General features: G+C 37.3%; 1 protein-coding gene across 3 annotated transcripts in view; it reads left to right on the top strand.

The window, feature by feature from the left end:
- The first annotated feature begins 268 nt into the window (after positions 1-268).
- Positions 269-18,442, top strand: part of FMR1 (fragile X messenger ribonucleoprotein 1) — a 34,440-nt gene continuing 16,266 nt past the window's right edge. The window contains exons 1-9 of one of the 3 annotated variants that reach the window (XM_069811156.1): positions 269-611; positions 9,081-9,133; positions 9,903-9,996; positions 11,022-11,093; positions 11,362-11,510; positions 12,612-12,705; positions 12,794-12,910; positions 17,646-17,816; positions 17,903-17,981. In XM_069811156.1, coding sequence (XP_069667257.1) covers positions 561-611; positions 9,081-9,133; positions 9,903-9,996; positions 11,022-11,093; positions 11,362-11,510; positions 12,612-12,705; positions 12,794-12,910; positions 17,646-17,816; positions 17,903-17,981 — 880 coding nt within the window. In that variant the 5' untranslated portion in view covers positions 269-560. The remainder of the gene's footprint in view (positions 612-9,080; positions 9,134-9,902; positions 9,997-11,021; positions 11,094-11,361; positions 11,511-12,611; positions 12,706-12,793; positions 12,911-17,645; positions 17,817-17,902; positions 17,982-18,442) is intronic. The other 2 variants (XM_069811157.1, XM_069811155.1) reach the window with 2 other exon arrangements.

Here is an 18,442-nt window from a genome sequence, read left to right as displayed (position 1 = left end):
CGGTGCGCCGCGCGACCCGGCCGTTAGGCGGTGGGCGAGCGGCGCGTGCAGGCTGGGGCCAGCGCCCCGCCCCGCCTCCTCCCCCCCAACCCCCCGCGCCGCGCCCCGTCACGTGACGCGGACTTCGCGTTTACATTCGAAACGGACGCCCCCGCGCCTCCTCCTCCTCCCCCCCCCCCTCTCTCTCCCTCCCTCCCTCCCTCTCGCGCGCGCCGCCCGGCGGTGACCGTTTCGCTTTCATTTCCGGGCGGCCGAGGGCGAGGAGCGGCGGCGCGGAGCGTCCCCGCAGTGCTTCCCCCACCCCCCCCCCCCGCCGCCCCCCGCCGCGGCGGCCCTCCCCTCCGCCCCTCGCGCGGCCCCACCCCCTCGGGCTCGGAGTGAACCGAGATTCCCCTTCCCCTCCCCCGCCCCGGCACACACACACCGCACACACACACGGACACACACCCCCCCCTCCCTCCCTCCTCCTCCTCCTCTTCCCCCTCCCGCGTCGAGAGAGAGAAAGGGCCGGGAGGAGGCGCCGGGCCTGGGTCTCCCGCACCGAGCCGCCGCGGCACAACATGGAGGAGCTGGTGGTGGAGGTGCGGGGCTCCAACGGGGCCTTCTACAAGGTACCGGGTGCTCGCGGCCGGGTCGGGCTGGGCCTCAGGGGAGGGAGTGGGGCCTGGGACGGGAGGAGGAGGAGGCGGCGGCGGTGGCGGCTCCTCCTCCCCGCTCTGAGGGAAAGCGGAGGCCGCGGGGCAGGAGGGAGAGGAGGAGGAGGGAGAGCGGGGCAGGGGTGGAGGCGTCGGCGGGTCCCTCTGGGTGTCTGGGCAGGCAGAGCCGGGCCTCCGGGGGGGAGAGGAGCCGGGGGCCGCCGCCCCGGGACTGAGGGGCCGGAGGCCTGCCGAGGAGGCGGAGAGGGAAGCCGAGAGAGGGCCCCGGCGTCCGAGGAGGCCTCGGGCCTTCCCCCTATTGTGGGAAGGGGAGGCCCTGGCGCTGCCGGTGTGCGAGAGGAGGCGAGGAGAGCCCGGGGCCGCCTTCTCCTTGGCGCTGAGGCGAGGATCAGGGCTGGGGATGGGGCATTAATTGCTAAATCCTCAGCTTTTGTCGCTACTTAAGGAAAGTCTTTCTCGCTCTCTAGGTTTCCAGGAGAGCTGCACTGCTAGTGCACGGCGTTTAAGGCGGCGGGGGGGAGCTTGTTGAATACACGTTCATGATAAAGTGCTGTCGTGGATTCGTGCTCTTAATGCTATGGCAGGGTACGCTGCCTGCTCATATTAAAGAGAGCATTGCTTGACCAAATATATATATATATGTGCTGAGTTGCTAACTCCATTTAATTATCAAATGTACTTCTTACTGAAACTACTTAATGGCATTCCGTGTTTGTTTCCAAGCCCTTGTGCTGGTGCTGAATAAATCCATCACTGAGCCTTGAACATATGTGCTGAGTACTTGATATTTTTATTAATACTGTATAGTGTTGCTGTGGCTTTGCGTGAGTGGGGTTGTATTAATCAGCGTATTAATAGGGTATAATTTGTGGGTTTACCCTATTCACAGAAAAACAAAATTTGGACACAGTGGCTTTGGGCCTGCTATCATTGACATGTTATCAACATATCAGAAACAGCCATGGATTGGTTTCTGCAAGTCTACCACCTTTTAAATGTTCCTAGTACTTAAAAATTGGGCCTCGTTATTGTGTGACATCCAATATTTATGTTAGCAATGAAGGAACAGGTAGAATTTCACGCTCTGATGTTAGTGTGGTAGCTCAGGTTGATATCCAAATGATACAGTTCTAACAGCTCTTAGTGTTTCTAAGAAAAAAAGATCTCTGAAAAGCTTATTTTTAAAATACATGTGATATTCTGAAAATAATTTTTTTTTAAAGTATGTATGAAACAAGTCTGTAAATGTGGTAAATAAGCATCCTGTGGGTTTGCAGTGTTGTAGCCAAAGTCTGGAATTAAATTATTTACACTTTCAAAAATCAGTTTTACATTTTTAAAGATACAGTATTTGCTCAGAAAGAAACAAGGTATAAATATGTTGCATAGGAGAACTTTTAATGAGGCTTTTATCAAATTATGTGAGAGTATTCACACAATCATGCAAAATAGATGGTGATAAAAATGACATTTGGTATTCTTTAGTGACAAATATTATCAAAGAAACCTGTCAGAATTGAAAGCTTCTGTAACTTTTTTTGGTTACATTCAATTTTGACATCATGGGGTCCTGTACGCCTTTTGTCCGTAACATACTGACATTTCTGGTTGTAGTTGAGGTGAAGATTTCATTTGAGCATATGTTCATGGGAGCTTATTAATCTTGATTTAGTGTATCCAAGTTATAACACAAGCATTGCCTCCAAGTTGCCTATTAGTTTGCCTTTTAACTTTTGGAAATCTAAACATAGGAATTTTTTCTGCCTCTTCTTAATCTCTAACCAAGAGGACTTGGTTAATTTATGTAAGGGGACACATGGGGCATGCAGATTTATTGGTCTTCACCTGTATTACCTGTCTAGATGGAGCATCACACTTAAGATAAATGCAGCAACTTTTTTTTAAACTAAAAAAAGTTGTTTGGGTTTTTTGTTTGGTTTTTTTTGTTTGTTTTTGTTTTTTTTTTTAAAAAAACCCTCATGCAGTAATGTTCAATGTAAATCAGCAGTTTTCCTCTAGCCTGAATTACTGGAATTTTTCAGGTACAAATTTTTCCTTCATTATAATGTCTGAGTATCACTCTGTTATTAAGTAATTTATCTAAATGTTTTCTTGTGAGTTTTATGCCCATCTTACAGAGGGGGAATTTGATTATAAAATGAATTGGTTGATCCAGCATAACAAGAAGTGTGTGATGATGTCAAGTGTGGATTTAATTGCAAGGTGATTTTATTTTTTTTTTCATTTAAAAAGTGTCTTTAAACAGCCTCCTGAGAAATGTTTTACAACAGTAACACTGTGAACAAACCAAAAGCAAAACAATTCTTTTATTCAATCTAATAGTTTACTGATAACTTGTGATAATTTCATTGGCTTTGAATCATTCTGAAGATCTTCATCAGAATATGTAAATATTTTGGAAAAAAGATGCCTCTATCTTGATATTAAGACATGGAGGGGAGGAACATGAGGCTGCTAGAGTCATGAAGGGACTAAGTGGCACAGGTAGGCACCTAATTGCCACTTCAGGTTTTCATATCCTCCTTTTGTAGCTCTCTTTGAGGACCTTATAAATTCAAGTCCCTAAGCACTTATGTACCCAGCAGCATCTTGATCTTGACAGTACAAAACTGATGCCCAGTTGTCACCTAAGCCCTACAGAGAGTAATAAACCAGTCTTAGCTTGTATTACCTGTGGGACTTGATCCAGAATGTATTCTGAGATACATCTAGAGGGATCATGTTCCACACAAAACACGGGATATGATTTGAGGATGCCTTCATACTCAACGGGAAGACTTGAATTAAAATTTCATACTGGTCAGGTGCAGTACATTTTACAGAGTTCTGGAGTGTGTTGGTGTGATCACTGTAGTGGAGACTAGTTCTTTCTGAATGGAATTAAAAGTAGGGCTTGGTGAATGCTTCATACTTTCATTAATTTTTTTTCTCCTTGGCTAAGATGAATTATTCCATGGAAAGTGCAGTGCAATCGATGAGCATGATTCAGGGATAATTGATGATCTAGTACCTAGAGATGCTAAGTCATGACTTAGTATGTTGTTGGGCCCAGAATCCTTGGAAAGAAAAGGTTGGAGTTCCTTATTTATTTTAAGACGACTGGTCCAACAAACCAGCAGGAATGTGAATCCTAAGGAGAGGGAACTGCCCTTTTGCAGGTCACAGCTAAGTAACTAAATCTTGAAGATGTGTGCGATTAGGGCATATCTTTTCTTGTATAGGTGTAGTAAATTGGGTTTTGAAGTTCTTACTTCATTCTCAGAGGACTAATAGACAGTCCTTTGTCTAATCTTTCCAGGACTAGCTTTAGATATTATTTCCCTTTAAAAGGGGACATGCTGGATGCCTTTCCAGCATGGGATTGTTTTTTCTTTTCTAGTTTGGGAGTGATTCTCTCTTGTATCCTCTGCTAAAGATGGAAAGCATCCTGTTTGAGGCAGATAGTTTTGGAATGATGTTTGCTGTTAACATCTATACGTTGTCTGCAACCAGTTTTTGCCACTTCTTGCTCTATAACCTTGTTAAAAATCTTCTACGTTTTATCCCAGTAGTTTCAGCACTTTGCCATTGTTTCCTTGGTTCTACAGATACTTCACATTTTTTCATTGAAGCTACAATTGACAAAATAGTTCATCTTTCTTAGTTCTTCATTACTTCAGGTCTCACTATTAACAACTGTTCCTTTGGCCTCCTGTTGCGGTCCATATCATTTTTTTTCTTTTCTTTCACTATTCCATACAGACATACCCTCAGCAAATATTTCCAATCTGTACATTCACAAGCCTGTCTACTCATTCCTTCTGAGGATGATAGCCTGCACCCTTTTCCCTCGTTCGGTTACCATTTCTGTGACTATTCTTCTTTCCCTATTCTGTTCCTTTTCTCAGATTTGATTAGCCATGTGAGTTCCCTTTTGACTTTCTCCTTCCAACAGGTATGAAATGTTACAGAACTGTTATGCAAACAGTAGATGCACATTTGTATCAACATATTTTTTTTTTAAATCTTAAATAGCATGTTTTCCCGACTTTCACTCTTTACAGTTAATTATCCTCCTTTATTAAAATGGTTGACAATGCTCACATCTGATGATGTGAGCAGACTTTAAAAAAAGCAACAAAACTTCATGGCAGCTGGAGCCTTATTTGTTCCTTTGAAGTGTCTGTCATTCCATTTAGCACAAAAATAACAAATATAGTGGTGTTGCCAATAATTCTTATTTTGTATCAAATAATTTGTAAAATTTAGGCCTCATATTCAGCATATAACCCTTCTTGGAACGTGAGTGCTCATGTGTTTGAGAAATGCCATGACATGTCAACGTTGGATCGTAAACTTCTTTACCTAATTATGTCTGAAGCATGGAGAGAAATGTTAATGGCTTACGTGACTGAAAGTCAAATCTGGTGTAGAAAACTTACCATTTTTTTTTTCCACATTAGAGAAGAAGACTCAACCTTAGGCATTGTAAAATGTGCTTCTGTTCACAGAAGTAAAAACAAACCTTTTTCACTGTTTCTGATTTCTTTGTTTACTCTTATTTGGTATCTCTGCTATTAGTGATAGTGATATCCCAGCTGCTGTATTCTTTCACTGTCCTGTTCCCTCATTTTACTTCCATCTAGTTTTACTATGTTTTTAATGCTTTCAATCTATATGTTCACATTCATCATAGCCAGTGTTCTGTCCCTTCTTAGGTGTGCATTTGAAACTCACATATATGCATGCACCTTTATGTTTGAATTTCCATGCCCAACTTACATTCTTTTTTAAAAAAAAAAAAAATGAATGCTTATGGTACTTTTCATAATACTTTGTGTGAAATCAGTGCCTCTTCTCTGCCTTTACTGACATCTGGGGCTGGCTTGTCCTGTGTCTATGAGTTTGGCTTATGGTCTCATTTTTTTTAGTATTGTATATAATTTTATACATATCACAGAATAAAGAAAACCAAACAGTTTTGATAAGCTTTAACTTTTAGTTTTCCAAAGGCATTAATGGATAAGTGTTAATTTTTTTTTTTACAAAAACTTAGGAATGTTTCAAAACATTTCTGTTTGTACTTAGAAATGTACAGATAGATAGTGCTGTAGAGTCCAAATACATTTTACTTACTATAGATCTGTTTAAATATTTATATACCAGAGGAAAATTGACATAATGCTATGATACAGAGTATGAAAAACTGATATGATGAGTATTTCTGGAATTTTTCTGTGTCACAAGAAACTGAAGAAAGAGGAAAATGACCTTTCTATGGGTAGGTGAGATTAGACAACCAGATATTCAGGCTATTAATGTATTTGTCTGGTTAATTGGTTTTTAAGCAGAAATCTCACATGGAGGTAGGCGGAAGTGTTTGTATACATTGCATATTTGAAATTAGGTATTTGGCAAGGCATCATCTACTTTGTAATTAATGAAAATTTCATTACAATGAATTTTTGTAATTTTGCAAGGCTGGGAATTAAAAGGCAAACAACAGTGTTATGACATCAACTTTTTTGGCTGGGGGGAGTGAAAACCACGTATTCCATCTGTTTCTGTGATTGAGCCTTCTGAACTTAGTATAAACTAAAGAAATTATGTCAGCTTTATAATTTTTACTAGTAACGTCTGTATTTGATGCTATGATGTCTATGGTCAACAGTTATCCTTAATGTGCCTCGTTCAAGTTCCTTCAGGTTTCTGGGTTGTGACCAAAGCAATATTGAAGGTTGTTTAAGGAGAGCTTAAATGGGAGAGAATAGTACAATGCTTTTTCAACTAGCTGTGTGTCCCCAAGTTTTACTTTTTCCAGATAATATAAGTACTAGACTGTTTAAAGGTGTCAGGCTCGTCTTCAACTTCATAACTTACATTTTTTGTGTCAGCATCTCGTTTACTTATTACTGGTAGGTTTTAGCATTATTACCACTAGTTATGTATATTGCTGTAGTCACTAGGATTCTAGTCAAGATGACTTGGATGTTATGAGCTATGAGATCTGAATATGAGGTGTAGTCTTGTTCTTTGCTGCTGTGCTTGTGTATTTTTCTGTCACTTCCTGTAGCTTTTAGAGTGCTATTTAGAGCATCTTTTGGTGTTTTCATCACCATAGAGGGGATGACTTCTTCTCCAAAAGTGTCTTTCATAGCAGAAGTAGTGATTTTTTTTTTTTTTTTTGCTATTTTATGAATAAGAGAAAATTAAGTATCAACAAATTCTTCCTCAGGGCATTTTCTTGTGTTACTCTTACCTGTTTTCCTCAAGGCTATTCAGTGTTCTTAGTGTCATTTGTGTTGGATTTGCTTTATAAAATAATCTCTGCTTTTGCATACTCAAGTGTTACTAATAATACTAAGTCCTAACCTTTTCCAGTCTGTGGTGTGAAGGAGTCATACCAAATATTTTGTAATGATTACAGCATTTTTCAGGTATTAAAGGCATCCATTTCTGCTACAGCTATAAGAATAGGTGCTTCAGAGTTGCACATGACAAACATTGGAAGAAACGTGGGTGGAGCCTTTGAAGGTGATGTGTGTAATGTTGCAAAATGAGTCAGGACTACCATAGTATTTGTCAAGTGCATATCCAATTCTGGAATTTTCTTACAGAAGACACAACAATGTGAAACATTAGGTAAATGTTCAGTATCTGTAATGATCAACTGGGAGTTCTGTTGCTTCTTTATGTAAATAGCATTTCTGTACTACTATCAACATGATCTTGAGATGCGGTCTTAAATCTGCTTTGTATAATGTCATTAAAAATGTCAACTATGATTGTAATCCCCTTGGAAGGAATATCTTGGAATTTGAAATATGTAATTATGTAAATACTATTAGAGTGTGTTTTAAATGTCTTTTGGATGCTACCAGTAAAACTTTCCAGTAACCTTATTCTTACAGTATTGAGAGGTGAGCAAGGTATAAAACCGTTTTTTGCTATTGTCATTGTGGCTTTGCTTTGACTTCTATTAAAGGTGGTGTTAGTTATTTTCGGATTATTAACTAGCATTGCACTTTTTTCTTGTACTGATTGTCACTTGTGCACAGGTACTGCTTAATTTTAGTGTAACCAGTTCTTGGAGCTCTGTATCAGTCATCAGGTATTGCTATTCTTTGATACTGAGATACTTAGGAAATACTTTGATACTGCAACTTAGGAAATACTTTGGAATACTGAATACTTTATAAAGGAAAAATATCAGAAGAATTTTTTAAAACCATTTAGATTCCATATGAGAATGAAACTCTTACCTTCTTGTAAGAGATAAGAGCTGTTCTTGTCTTGGAAACTTGAAATGTGAAGAGAATAAAATGCTCAACAGTTCATTAACTAATTCTTCAGAAACTGTAGTTACTGCTAAATTATTTTCAATTTACTGAGACTTTTTCAATCTACTAAAATGGATCTCCATTGGTAGAACAAACTTTTAGGGTCAGTCTTGCTCAGGGGCTCTTATCTACCTACCTTGCAAGGATATACTATATATGGATAAATATTAGTGTAATACTCAGCACTTCACCAATGTTTATGTGTTTCAGAAGTTTGTAGAGATATCTTTAAAAAGAAACAAACAAAAAAAATCTTGATCCCTGGTTGCCCTGTGATCTCCATTATTTGAGGCTATGAAAAATATTTTCATTGGTAAATCCCAAAGTTCTTTGAGTATTGATCTTGCTGTTCTGTAGATGGGCGGGGACGTTTGGGCTTAAAGCTGAAAATTATTCAAACATCAGTCAGTTGAGTACATAAGGTAGGAAGAGCCCTCTCAGTGCTGAATCTTGGTTCCGTACTCTGCTTTGTGGTTGTATGGGAGTCTTAGCACAACTGCTATTCATGCCCCCAGAAAAAAAAGTGAAGGAAGGCTGCAGGGCATTTATCTTAAGTTTGTGCACTATGGAAGTTAAGCGTGATGAAGTAAATAAGGGGGAAACTGTGCTGAAATGGATATAAATGAGTTTTGCTAGTGTGGTATTCAAACTTACCTTGAGGTAAAAGAAGAGACAGGAATTTTTTTTTAAGGAGTACTGACGTGGTTTAATTTCTACACCTGTCAAAATACACAAAATGTGAATATAAAATCAAACATTTTAAACTTTAGTTATAAAACTATTCAGGATGATCTTGTCAGTTGTTAGTAATCTCCTATTACTCCTAAAAAGTATGAAGAATGCACGTGTAACTCGGGCATTCTGTCTGTGTATCAGTATGTTGGCAGTCATGAACCCAAGGAGGTTATCAGCTTTCAGTATGTGTTTTATATTAGTCTATTGCAAAAATAAAAAGGCTGACTTGAAAGCATACTTACATTTTGAGTTTCATCGATATCTGTGAGAGGAAGGCATTGTATGGGTGTAAAATTACTTTTTAAAATACCCATAAGCATACCATAATTATACTTTTTTATATACACAGGCATTTGTAAAGGATGTGCATGAAGATTCTATAACAGTTGCATTTGAAAACAAGTAAGTGTATTGCTGATATTATACCTGCAAATGATATGGAGTACCAACCTTCCATTTGATTAACCTAAATATAACTTAATAGTGTAGAGTAGCATCCCTTAGATACTCTAAGCTTGCTGCTAGCATGTTTTAGAATTATGTTTGATATTTACTATGTTGTGACACTTCTGTATAAATGCTTTTAATTGTTTAAATATTTTTAAAATACAAAACTAGAGTAATGTGGGTTTTGTTGGGAAGATAAGCATGTTGTTATTCAATTTACATGATGGCAACTCATGTTTGAGTAAGTCAGCAGTGGTACCATGACTGCCTCTTTCTCATGTGAATGTCTTTACATTTAGCAGATTACATTATTACAAAATTTATTTTTTTAGATAAGTGATAAATACCAGTTTTCTAAGCTAGAAATGAAATTATGTTCCTTTCCCATCATTTAAGGGCATAAAAAGTTAACCTTTCGTTATACCACTTAGTTCAGGTTTCACTGCTTCAGGAGGGAAATAACACACTCTAAATTGAACAAAAACTGCTGCTGGAAGATTTCAAAACAGTGCAGGTAGCATCAGAGATTCATTTAACCTGCTTAATGGTTGCTTAGGTGTGTTTCCTATTATATATACATTTGATCACATTACCTTTAATACATAGATGCACAAAAGCTCCACAAAATTTAAAAATGTAAAATTAATAGATTGAAAATATTTCTGATTTCTATTTACAAAGAAGGTCAAAATGTTTAGGCCATTCACTGTATTTTTATTTGTAGCTGGCAACCAGAGAGACAAATACCATTCCATGATGTGAGGTTTCCACCACCTGCAGGCTATAATAAAGATATAAATGAAAGTGATGAAGTAGAGGTATGTATACTCCATTAACAACATTTCCTTTGGGAAGTGAAAGGACTGGGGAAGAAAAATGTCAGCCAGGCTAGTGGAAGGTTTTCTTCCATGTTATATGCTGTCACCTTTTTTGATTCCAATTACTACGTAAAACACAATGTCAAGCATGTCATCAAAAAGAGATTTTGACAGTTATAAACCATACAACTGTTTTGGAATTCCATGTACCATGACCTCCATGCTGATGTACAAACATGATCAGTGTTTCTTTGATTACAGATCAGTTCTTATCAGAACTGAATTAATCTAGAAATAGATGCTGGACTGTAGTTCTTCAGCTGTAAGTTAATAATGCCTATACTACCAAAACCTCAATCTGAATGAGATAATTTGCATTATGTATGTCTGTACATAAAATGTAAAAATAGATGTGTATATGTAAATACTTATTTATGTGTAGAGGGAGACTGGCTTTAATATAGCACATTCCTAAAACTTCCTTATTTCATGAAATAAATTTTTGTAGTTACTTTAAAAAAAAGAGAACTTTTAAGATTTGTATTTTGCTTGCATGCTTTTTAAGTTTATTTCAATTTGAAATATAAGAAAATGGCAAAAATTCTTGGGTGTGGATGTGGCCGATATCACGTATGTGCTAAAGAAGTGTAGGTATGTATCCTCTCCCTTCCACCCACTGGCAGGACCTCATCAGATCTATACACAATTAGAAATACTGTTGATTAAATATTAACAGATGTAGAAGGCTGAATTATCTCTTCTGGCTGTATGCAAGACTGAAGCAACTAATGCCAGTAGATTGGGTACAATATTATTTTTCTGTACAATCTTAGATACATAATTTTATATCCTACCTGTGTTTGTGATAGACATTTCAGCTGTTTCGTGGTTGCTACATAGTGCTTAGGTGAGAGACTTTATGTGCCAATATAGTTTGCTGGATTTTGTTCCTGATTGTATTACTTAGTCAGCTTTTGTGATGTCTTAAGTGTGCTACAGATACATAATGTATGTATTTTGTTTAGGTTTATTCCAGGGCAAATGAAAAAGAACCCTGCTGTTGGTGGTTGGCTAAAGTGAGAATGATAAAGGGTGAGGTAGGAATATGCATATATACATATATATATATATTTTATATTTATTTATACTTTATTTTTTAATTATTATTATTTTGATGTGCATGGTGTTTTTAACTTGTCCCTCTTCATTTTCAAAGAGTTTCTTGATTAGGACTGTTGCAATTACCATTAACCTTAACAGTTCAAATTTGACTTGTACAGTTAACAAAAGTGCCTTTCACTTAATAGTGTAATGCTCACTCTTGTGAAATGTGTGGCTTGGATGATTTTATTATTTTTATATCAGTTCTACGTAATAGAATATGCAGCCTGTGATGCTACATACAATGAAATTGTCACAATTGAGCGTTTGAGATCTGTGAACCCCAATAAACCCGCAACAAAAGATACTTTTCATAAAATCAAACTGGCAGTTCCTGAAGATTTAAGGCAAATGTAAGTACAAGTGTTTCTTTATAACTTGTTTTAAAATGTGGGTAACTTCTTGAGCCTGAGACAAGGAGGGATAAAAATGCTTTTTACTGCTCTAAATTAACTTTAAAAATGTGCATATAAGAATGTAGAAAATACAAATGTGGACATGCTCATACTTCAGAAATAGAAAAGATGAAATGCAGTTTAGTCCTGGAGGAGGAAATAATTTCTTCAAGGTTTTAAGGACTGTGTGCAGTATAGATTAAGGTTTTTATTCTTGCATCTGTTCCAGGATGTGCACAGATTAATCTGAATTCATTCTTTGTCAACTTTATTGATAACTGTTAAGTGGTCACTCTTTTCATTGATAGAGTATCTGCCAATCTATGCAAGTTGGTATTTAATGACCTGCCTTAGAAAATCCTGCCTTATATTGTAGGGCATAAGGCATTTTGATGATGGTTGTGGGAATAGTTGCACAATAACCAAACCTCCCATAGTATGATAGAGAAACAGTTTTCTCCTAGAACACTGACATGTTGTTCTCGTGTAAATGTAGCTCTAAAACTCAGTCTAATACTGACTCCAGCTTCAGATCAACTTCTGCTTTTTTGAGATACATGTTGTTGCCTCAATGTGGAATAAGCTATAAATTCAGGTTAAACTAAGAATTTCTGCAGTTAGTGTTATAGTACACAAGTTCACTAAGTAGCAAGTGGGCAGAAGGAGCCTCGGGAAGCAAAATACAGCATGAGATGAGCATAAGATCATTAGAATGCTGCAGTGGTTACACTGAAGTCACACATACTGGTTCATGGTGTGTTCGAAATTCTGGACTTGCTGATTGTAACGATTATAGCTTTTTAATGTAGTTTTGCTTAACTGGTTTGTCATTTCATAGATGTACATACAGAAAATTTTTGAAATATTTCTAATCCTACTAATGTGAAAACAAATGAAAGAAAAATGAGTAAAATAAATAACAGAATAAAATAACACCTGCCTTAAAAGGGTGAACTTGGATATATTTATTTAGATTCTTTGTATTAAGAAATTAATCTTTTTGGCTGTGAACCATAAATGCAGCAGTTATTTTTAACTTTGTAGCATTTTTATTCCTAGGTGTGCCAAAGAATCTGCACATAAGGACTTCAAAAAGGCAGTTGGAGCTTTTTCTGTAACATATGATTCTGAAAACCACCAGCTTATTATTTTGGTAAGTACAAATGTCTAACCATACCATTGGCAGTTGTTTGTTTCAAAATTTCATGTGTAAACCACTGTTTTCTTTATTAATAATTTAGTCAATCAATGATGTAACAACAAAGCGGGCAAATATGCTGATCGATATGCACTTTCGAAGTCTTCGTACCAAGTTGTCCCTGATACTGAGAAATGAAGAAGCTAGCAAACAGCTGGAGGTATGTTGTTTGTTTTCCCTGAAGTAATTTGGGTGTAAAAAAAAAAAAAAAAGCCCCTCATGCATTTCTTAGCTGGTAGGACTTGCATTGGGGTGAAAGTAATTATTATGTACTGATACTATTCTTGGTGTTAAAAAGAGGCAGATGGAGATGCAACCCAGCAAAGAAGTTTACTGTTCAAGAGCCTGTTCTTGCAAAGACTCATTTTTATCCAATCCCATTTTATTCAGCAGGATTTTGTGTGGGATTAAATGCAAATATATATATATACACACACACATATACACATAGATTTCTTTCATAGTTTGAAGCATAAAATAATTAACCATTGTTGCATGAATAGTGCCACATATTTGATAGCTTTGAATTACTGTTTTTAAAAATGGGAGTGAATATGGCATGATGATGAGATGGACTAGAACTGGATCTTGCAAAACAACACGGTGAAAATGAGAGATAGACGGGGTGAAACTGATGTTGGTAGGATGTACGAAGGGATGGGTTTGTCTATAGATAAAATGTTAGGAAATCATCTTACAGTAGATACAGCTTCTGATATTCCTGTGACTGGAGAGTGGGTGTTGACTGGCAAGAAGCTTGACTCATACTTGTCCATGGGAGAGAGAGAGGGGGAGAAGAGAGAAAGAAAAAAGAGTAGGCTAGGAAATAAGGGGATCTTTATACAGTAGAATTAACATTTCTTCATGTTTTTTTCTCTTATCTACAAATCAGAAAAAACAGCAACTTTTCTGAAAACCTCTTTTTAGAGTCACTGTCAAGTACTAGAAGTACCACTTAGACTATTGTAATTCAGTTTTACATTGGTGTATACCAGCTCTGATACTTTAGAGCCAGGTTTCATTCTCCCCCACCCCAAGGGTTACATCTGTTTGGGTTTAGCTTGAAGGGGGATGTGGTGTAGTAGTTCCAACCTCTTCGATCCAGTAGGTGTACTGACTGTTAGAAGAAGTTCTGTCTTCTGTTCTCTTTTTAGTCTCTTGATTTCTGTATTTCACAGCTGTAATCCAAGTTTGTTTGGGTCTCGATTTTTCTCAAGACCAAGAAAGGACCAGTTTCTACTCATTGGTGTTTCTTCTTGAGCACCCCACTGTAGCTCTTCAGTAATCCATTCTACTCAGTCTTCTCCAGAACTGACAATTGTGTGGGCAGTTTACCTCTTGAAGTGCAAAGTATTATTTTGGAGGTGGGAAGAACAACAGCCTCTATAGAGCTAATTCTCTTTACATGCCCCCACAAATGCATGCACCAACAGCTGTTGTCATTGATTCCTTTCCCAAACTAATCTTGGATTTTTGCTGTCATCGTAAGGCTGAACTTTTTTGCTGTTGTGAAGGACTTGAACTTGGATTTTGTTCTCATGAGGAAACCATTACTGGACTTTAGTTTCTACCTGAGCAGTACTTAAGTGAAGGTTGTAAGATAAATATATACAGTTATAATTTGTGTGACAAAAGTTGGCTGGTATTTTTCATGTTGGCATTTGTGTTTCCAGCACTTACAAGAAATATAACATCAATTTCAACCAAACCTGAAAAGAAAAGCTTCAGATAGTAGAAATCATACTCATGATTCTGTTAAGACACTGACATACAAACAGACTGCATGTGTCCATCTGCAGAAGAAATGTTTAGTGAACACTTTGGGCTTTACTGCATTATTATTAATAGCTCATCGTTTCCATCAAATAAACTCTTTTCTGTGTCTTATACTCTCTGAACATTAAATGTCTGCCACTTTTTTTCTTCTAGCAGTTTTACCTTTCCTGCTTTCTATGCCACAATCACTAGACCAGCTTCTTTTTTGTGTGTGTTTTTCTTTCCATTTGTTGTATATTGTACCTTCCTTCTTTTCTGCATATTAGCTTCTTGACTTACATGGCTCTACTTCTCAAATGTGGTATTTAGAGCATCAAGTAAAATAACCAATTACTACTTTGTTTGCATTTTTTCCCAGTAGGTGTAGCTTAGTTGTTATTTTGACATACTAAAAAGCCTGAATTTACAACTGTACTTTTTAATCTTGTTTGTATTTTACTTCATCTAAATGTAGTTCAATTGTGGCCGCTAAGTAGGTATTAATACATTATTTGCATAGTTGTTTCTTACTAATTTATTGGAGGGAAGTAGAATACAGAATTTCCTGTGTTTAAATAAAATACATCTTGTAATACATAATTTACAGAAAAGCTAATGATATTTTAGTACAAGCAATGTAACTACAGTTTGACTGTCATAGCCAAGGTCTCCAGTGATGATGTAGCTTCATCTTTTCTACATAGTGTAGATAGTTAACAACTGATCATTGACTTGATCGTCCTGGTCTCTACTCTGATGTGGTGGTGTATAGTAAATAGGCATTTGGATTATCTGTTAGAATGTAGATCTGTGAGCATTTAAAATAATGTTTGCTTTCTGAGTTTTCTGTAATCCAGTTATTAAAGCGCTTGATAGAGCTCTCTGTATGTAGTATTTCATGACACTTGAATACTTATACCACTATCTACCGTAGCCACTTCTCTGTGACGGTGATTTAGCACAGGATATTCATCAACAGCTTTAAGCAGGAGCAGGTCAGGTAACAATAGCAGTTTAGTTGGGACAGAGCAGGGCTTACTGGGGACACGTTCTTGATGTTTTCTCAACCTCTGTAGGGTCTCATAGCTGAGGTTAAACTGCTAGTTTAAAGTGTGCTTGTATATGTCTTTACAGTAGTTACAGCTTTGGTTGCAATGCAAAAACATGTATAGGATTATATATCTTGGCTCTGGAAAGATAATATAAAGCTTTGTCTTTTCTATTCCTTGCAAGACACTTTTCATTTTACTTAATAGATTATCACAGTTGGAAATCCTCTGTCTTCCCTCAATGCATTAAACTATTGTGTTACTTTCCTGTGTTCTGTTCTGCTCAGATGTTTGTGGATAGTGTCCACATTTTTGTATAGGAATTTTACTCACTATGGTAAATAATGACTTTTTTACATATTTTGTATTTGCTCTTCTCTGTAGATTTAAGTACTATAAATTCCTTTAATTGTACAACAACTTCATTATCATAAACAATATATATTTTGTTCTGCATGTTTATATGTTACTGATTTCTCTCCGTATGTTTCTTCTGGTTCTCAGGATGACCAAACTTAGTGATCTTCCTGCTTCATATAGCACAAGCATCCTATAAGAAAGCTATCTGTTTTTTTGAAAGTGTGAAGAGGCTGTGTAGGAGAAACTTATCAGTCATTGTTTTAGTCTTTTTAAACATGTGGTTTTGTTTTTGAAAAAAAATGTGCCCACTTAACTTTAACAGTTTCCCCACTTGCTTGCTGGGTTCTGAACTGCGTGCAATTCATCATTTCCCAAGTGTTTTTCCTTGCACTCATGAGGTCTGTTCATGCTAATAATCTGAGCCACCTGGGATTGACAGACACTGTTCATATCAATGCAGGATTGTATGGGTGTTGATGAAATCTAGGTTTCCTGCATGTTTGAGTATTTTCAGCACCGTCCAACTCCACAGCGTGCTACAAGATACTTCTCAAAAGCTTCTCCCTGTTCCCAGCTCTCTTCTGCATGCTTACTGTGTGGTGGAAGCTTTATAGAATTCACAAAATATTGAAACTGTATTTTACATATGGGCATGTATATGCATACTTTTGCATCAAGTCAGAGCTCGCTAACATAGTTCTCTTGGAAGCTCAGGACTGCTTTAGGAAACTGTATGCTGTGGTCATTGGAGTTTGTTTGTTTGGTTTTTTTTTCCCGTTTGGTATATTTTTGCAAGATTTATCCAGGTTTCTAGTGATACTTTTTCAGTTATTTTGAAAACCCTGTTCCAGATCCAAAAGTTGGTTAGTTTTTTGGTGGGTTTACTTTTTCTTTCTTGGTATCTTATTTCATATAGGAGACCCTCATTAAGATTCTGTAAGCCATTTTGTATTGTTTGGTTCTACCATAGCAGTTGCATGCAAAGGTGATGACAGTTGCAAAATAGTAACCAGGTGTTTAATTCGAGGGTAACTGAGCCTCAAACATGTGATTGAAAGTAATTTTAATAGTGTAGTCTTTAGTCATTGTAACAACCCTGCTGAAGCAAGGAATTTTGTCTTGATAGCACCTGACAATCTCAAGTTCTCTGACTGGCCCTTCTGTTTTGGTAGAAATGTCATTCCTGGATGAAATTCTTAATGTACTTATTCTCTGAATTCAAGCAATGTATTGCAGTTATACCTTAGTTTTGTGTTGTCTTGCATAGGCACAGATTCTTTGTTTCATTTTAAGTGCAGTAGATACCTGTAGTTACTGTTTCTATATAATTTGTGTCCAGTGGTTGAGTTATTGCTGGTTTTGACAACCTACTGAAATGGGTGCAGGTTTTTTTCTCAGAAATGATAGGGTTTGCTTTAATAATCAACACAGCTCCTATTTTACTAACTTACATGAATGCTGTCTTACCTAGTAACACTTGATAGCTGTAGATATTCTGTGGTAATTCAAAATATAGAGGTGTCAACACAGCTAGAGGCTAGCCTTATCTTAATATTTAAAAGGTGATATTAGGATTCTTCAGTGTTTTTTGAAGTGAAAATAAGTGCATTAAAAGAAACTGTTAAAATAAAAAGTAGGCTAAGTACCAGATTAAAGAATCGGCTCTAAATTTATGTTGTTTTCTCTCTGTGGTGTACTAAAAATCAAAGTAAGCTAACATTTTTTCTTTAGAGTTCTAGACAGCTTGCATCACGATTTCATGAACAGTTTGTTGTACGTGAAGACCTAATGGGTTTGGCCATTGGCACTCATGGTGCTAATATTCAGCAAGCCAGAAAAGTCCCTGGGGTGACTGCTATTGATCTTGATGAAGATACTTGCACATTCCATATTTACGGAGAGGTAAGTTCCCTTCTTTTTAGCCTTTCAGAAAAAAAAAAAGTTGGGAAAACAGATCTCATTTCTCTCATACGTCTATCTATTTTTAGGATCAAGATGCAGTGAAAAAGGCAAGAAGTTACCTTGAATTTGCTGAAGATGTCATACAAGTCCCAAGAAATTTAGTAGGTATGTCAATTGTGGAGGCTAACTCTGTGGTAGTAAGGAAAAATGCCTTCTAGGAACTGTGTTTTACTTTTAGAAGGGTGGCAGGATAAAAGTTTGAAGAAGTTCTCTTTGTGAAAGGGTTCTAGGTGGTACAAAGCCTTGAGGTTTAGGGCTTTTTTGTTTTGCTTTCCAGTTCCATGCAGGATTTTTACAGATACATTTACCTTCAGTCCATTGTAAGAAGTTATCTCCTGGTTTGCAGTTCAGGGTTATCTTAAACTAGAAGCAATGTGCTGGTGTTTAAATACGAAGTAGAATAGCTTCTGGACTGAGCCAAAGCATTAAATCACTTCAAAGATGTCCAGAGATTAGTTCAGCTATGTGATAGATGAATCTGCAGGCTCATATTTTCCTAGTATATTTTGAATCATTTCTTTGACTTGTATTAGTCTCTTTTTCCTGTCCTTTTACATCTGAAACAC

The sequence above is a fragment of the Haliaeetus albicilla genome, chromosome 23 (genome assembly GCF_947461875.1).
Source record: "Haliaeetus albicilla chromosome 23, bHalAlb1.1, whole genome shotgun sequence".
Taxonomy (NCBI): domain Eukaryota; kingdom Metazoa; phylum Chordata; class Aves; order Accipitriformes; family Accipitridae; genus Haliaeetus; species Haliaeetus albicilla.
Note: the sequence above shows the minus strand (reverse complement) of the source record. Positions and strands in the feature narration are given on the sequence as shown.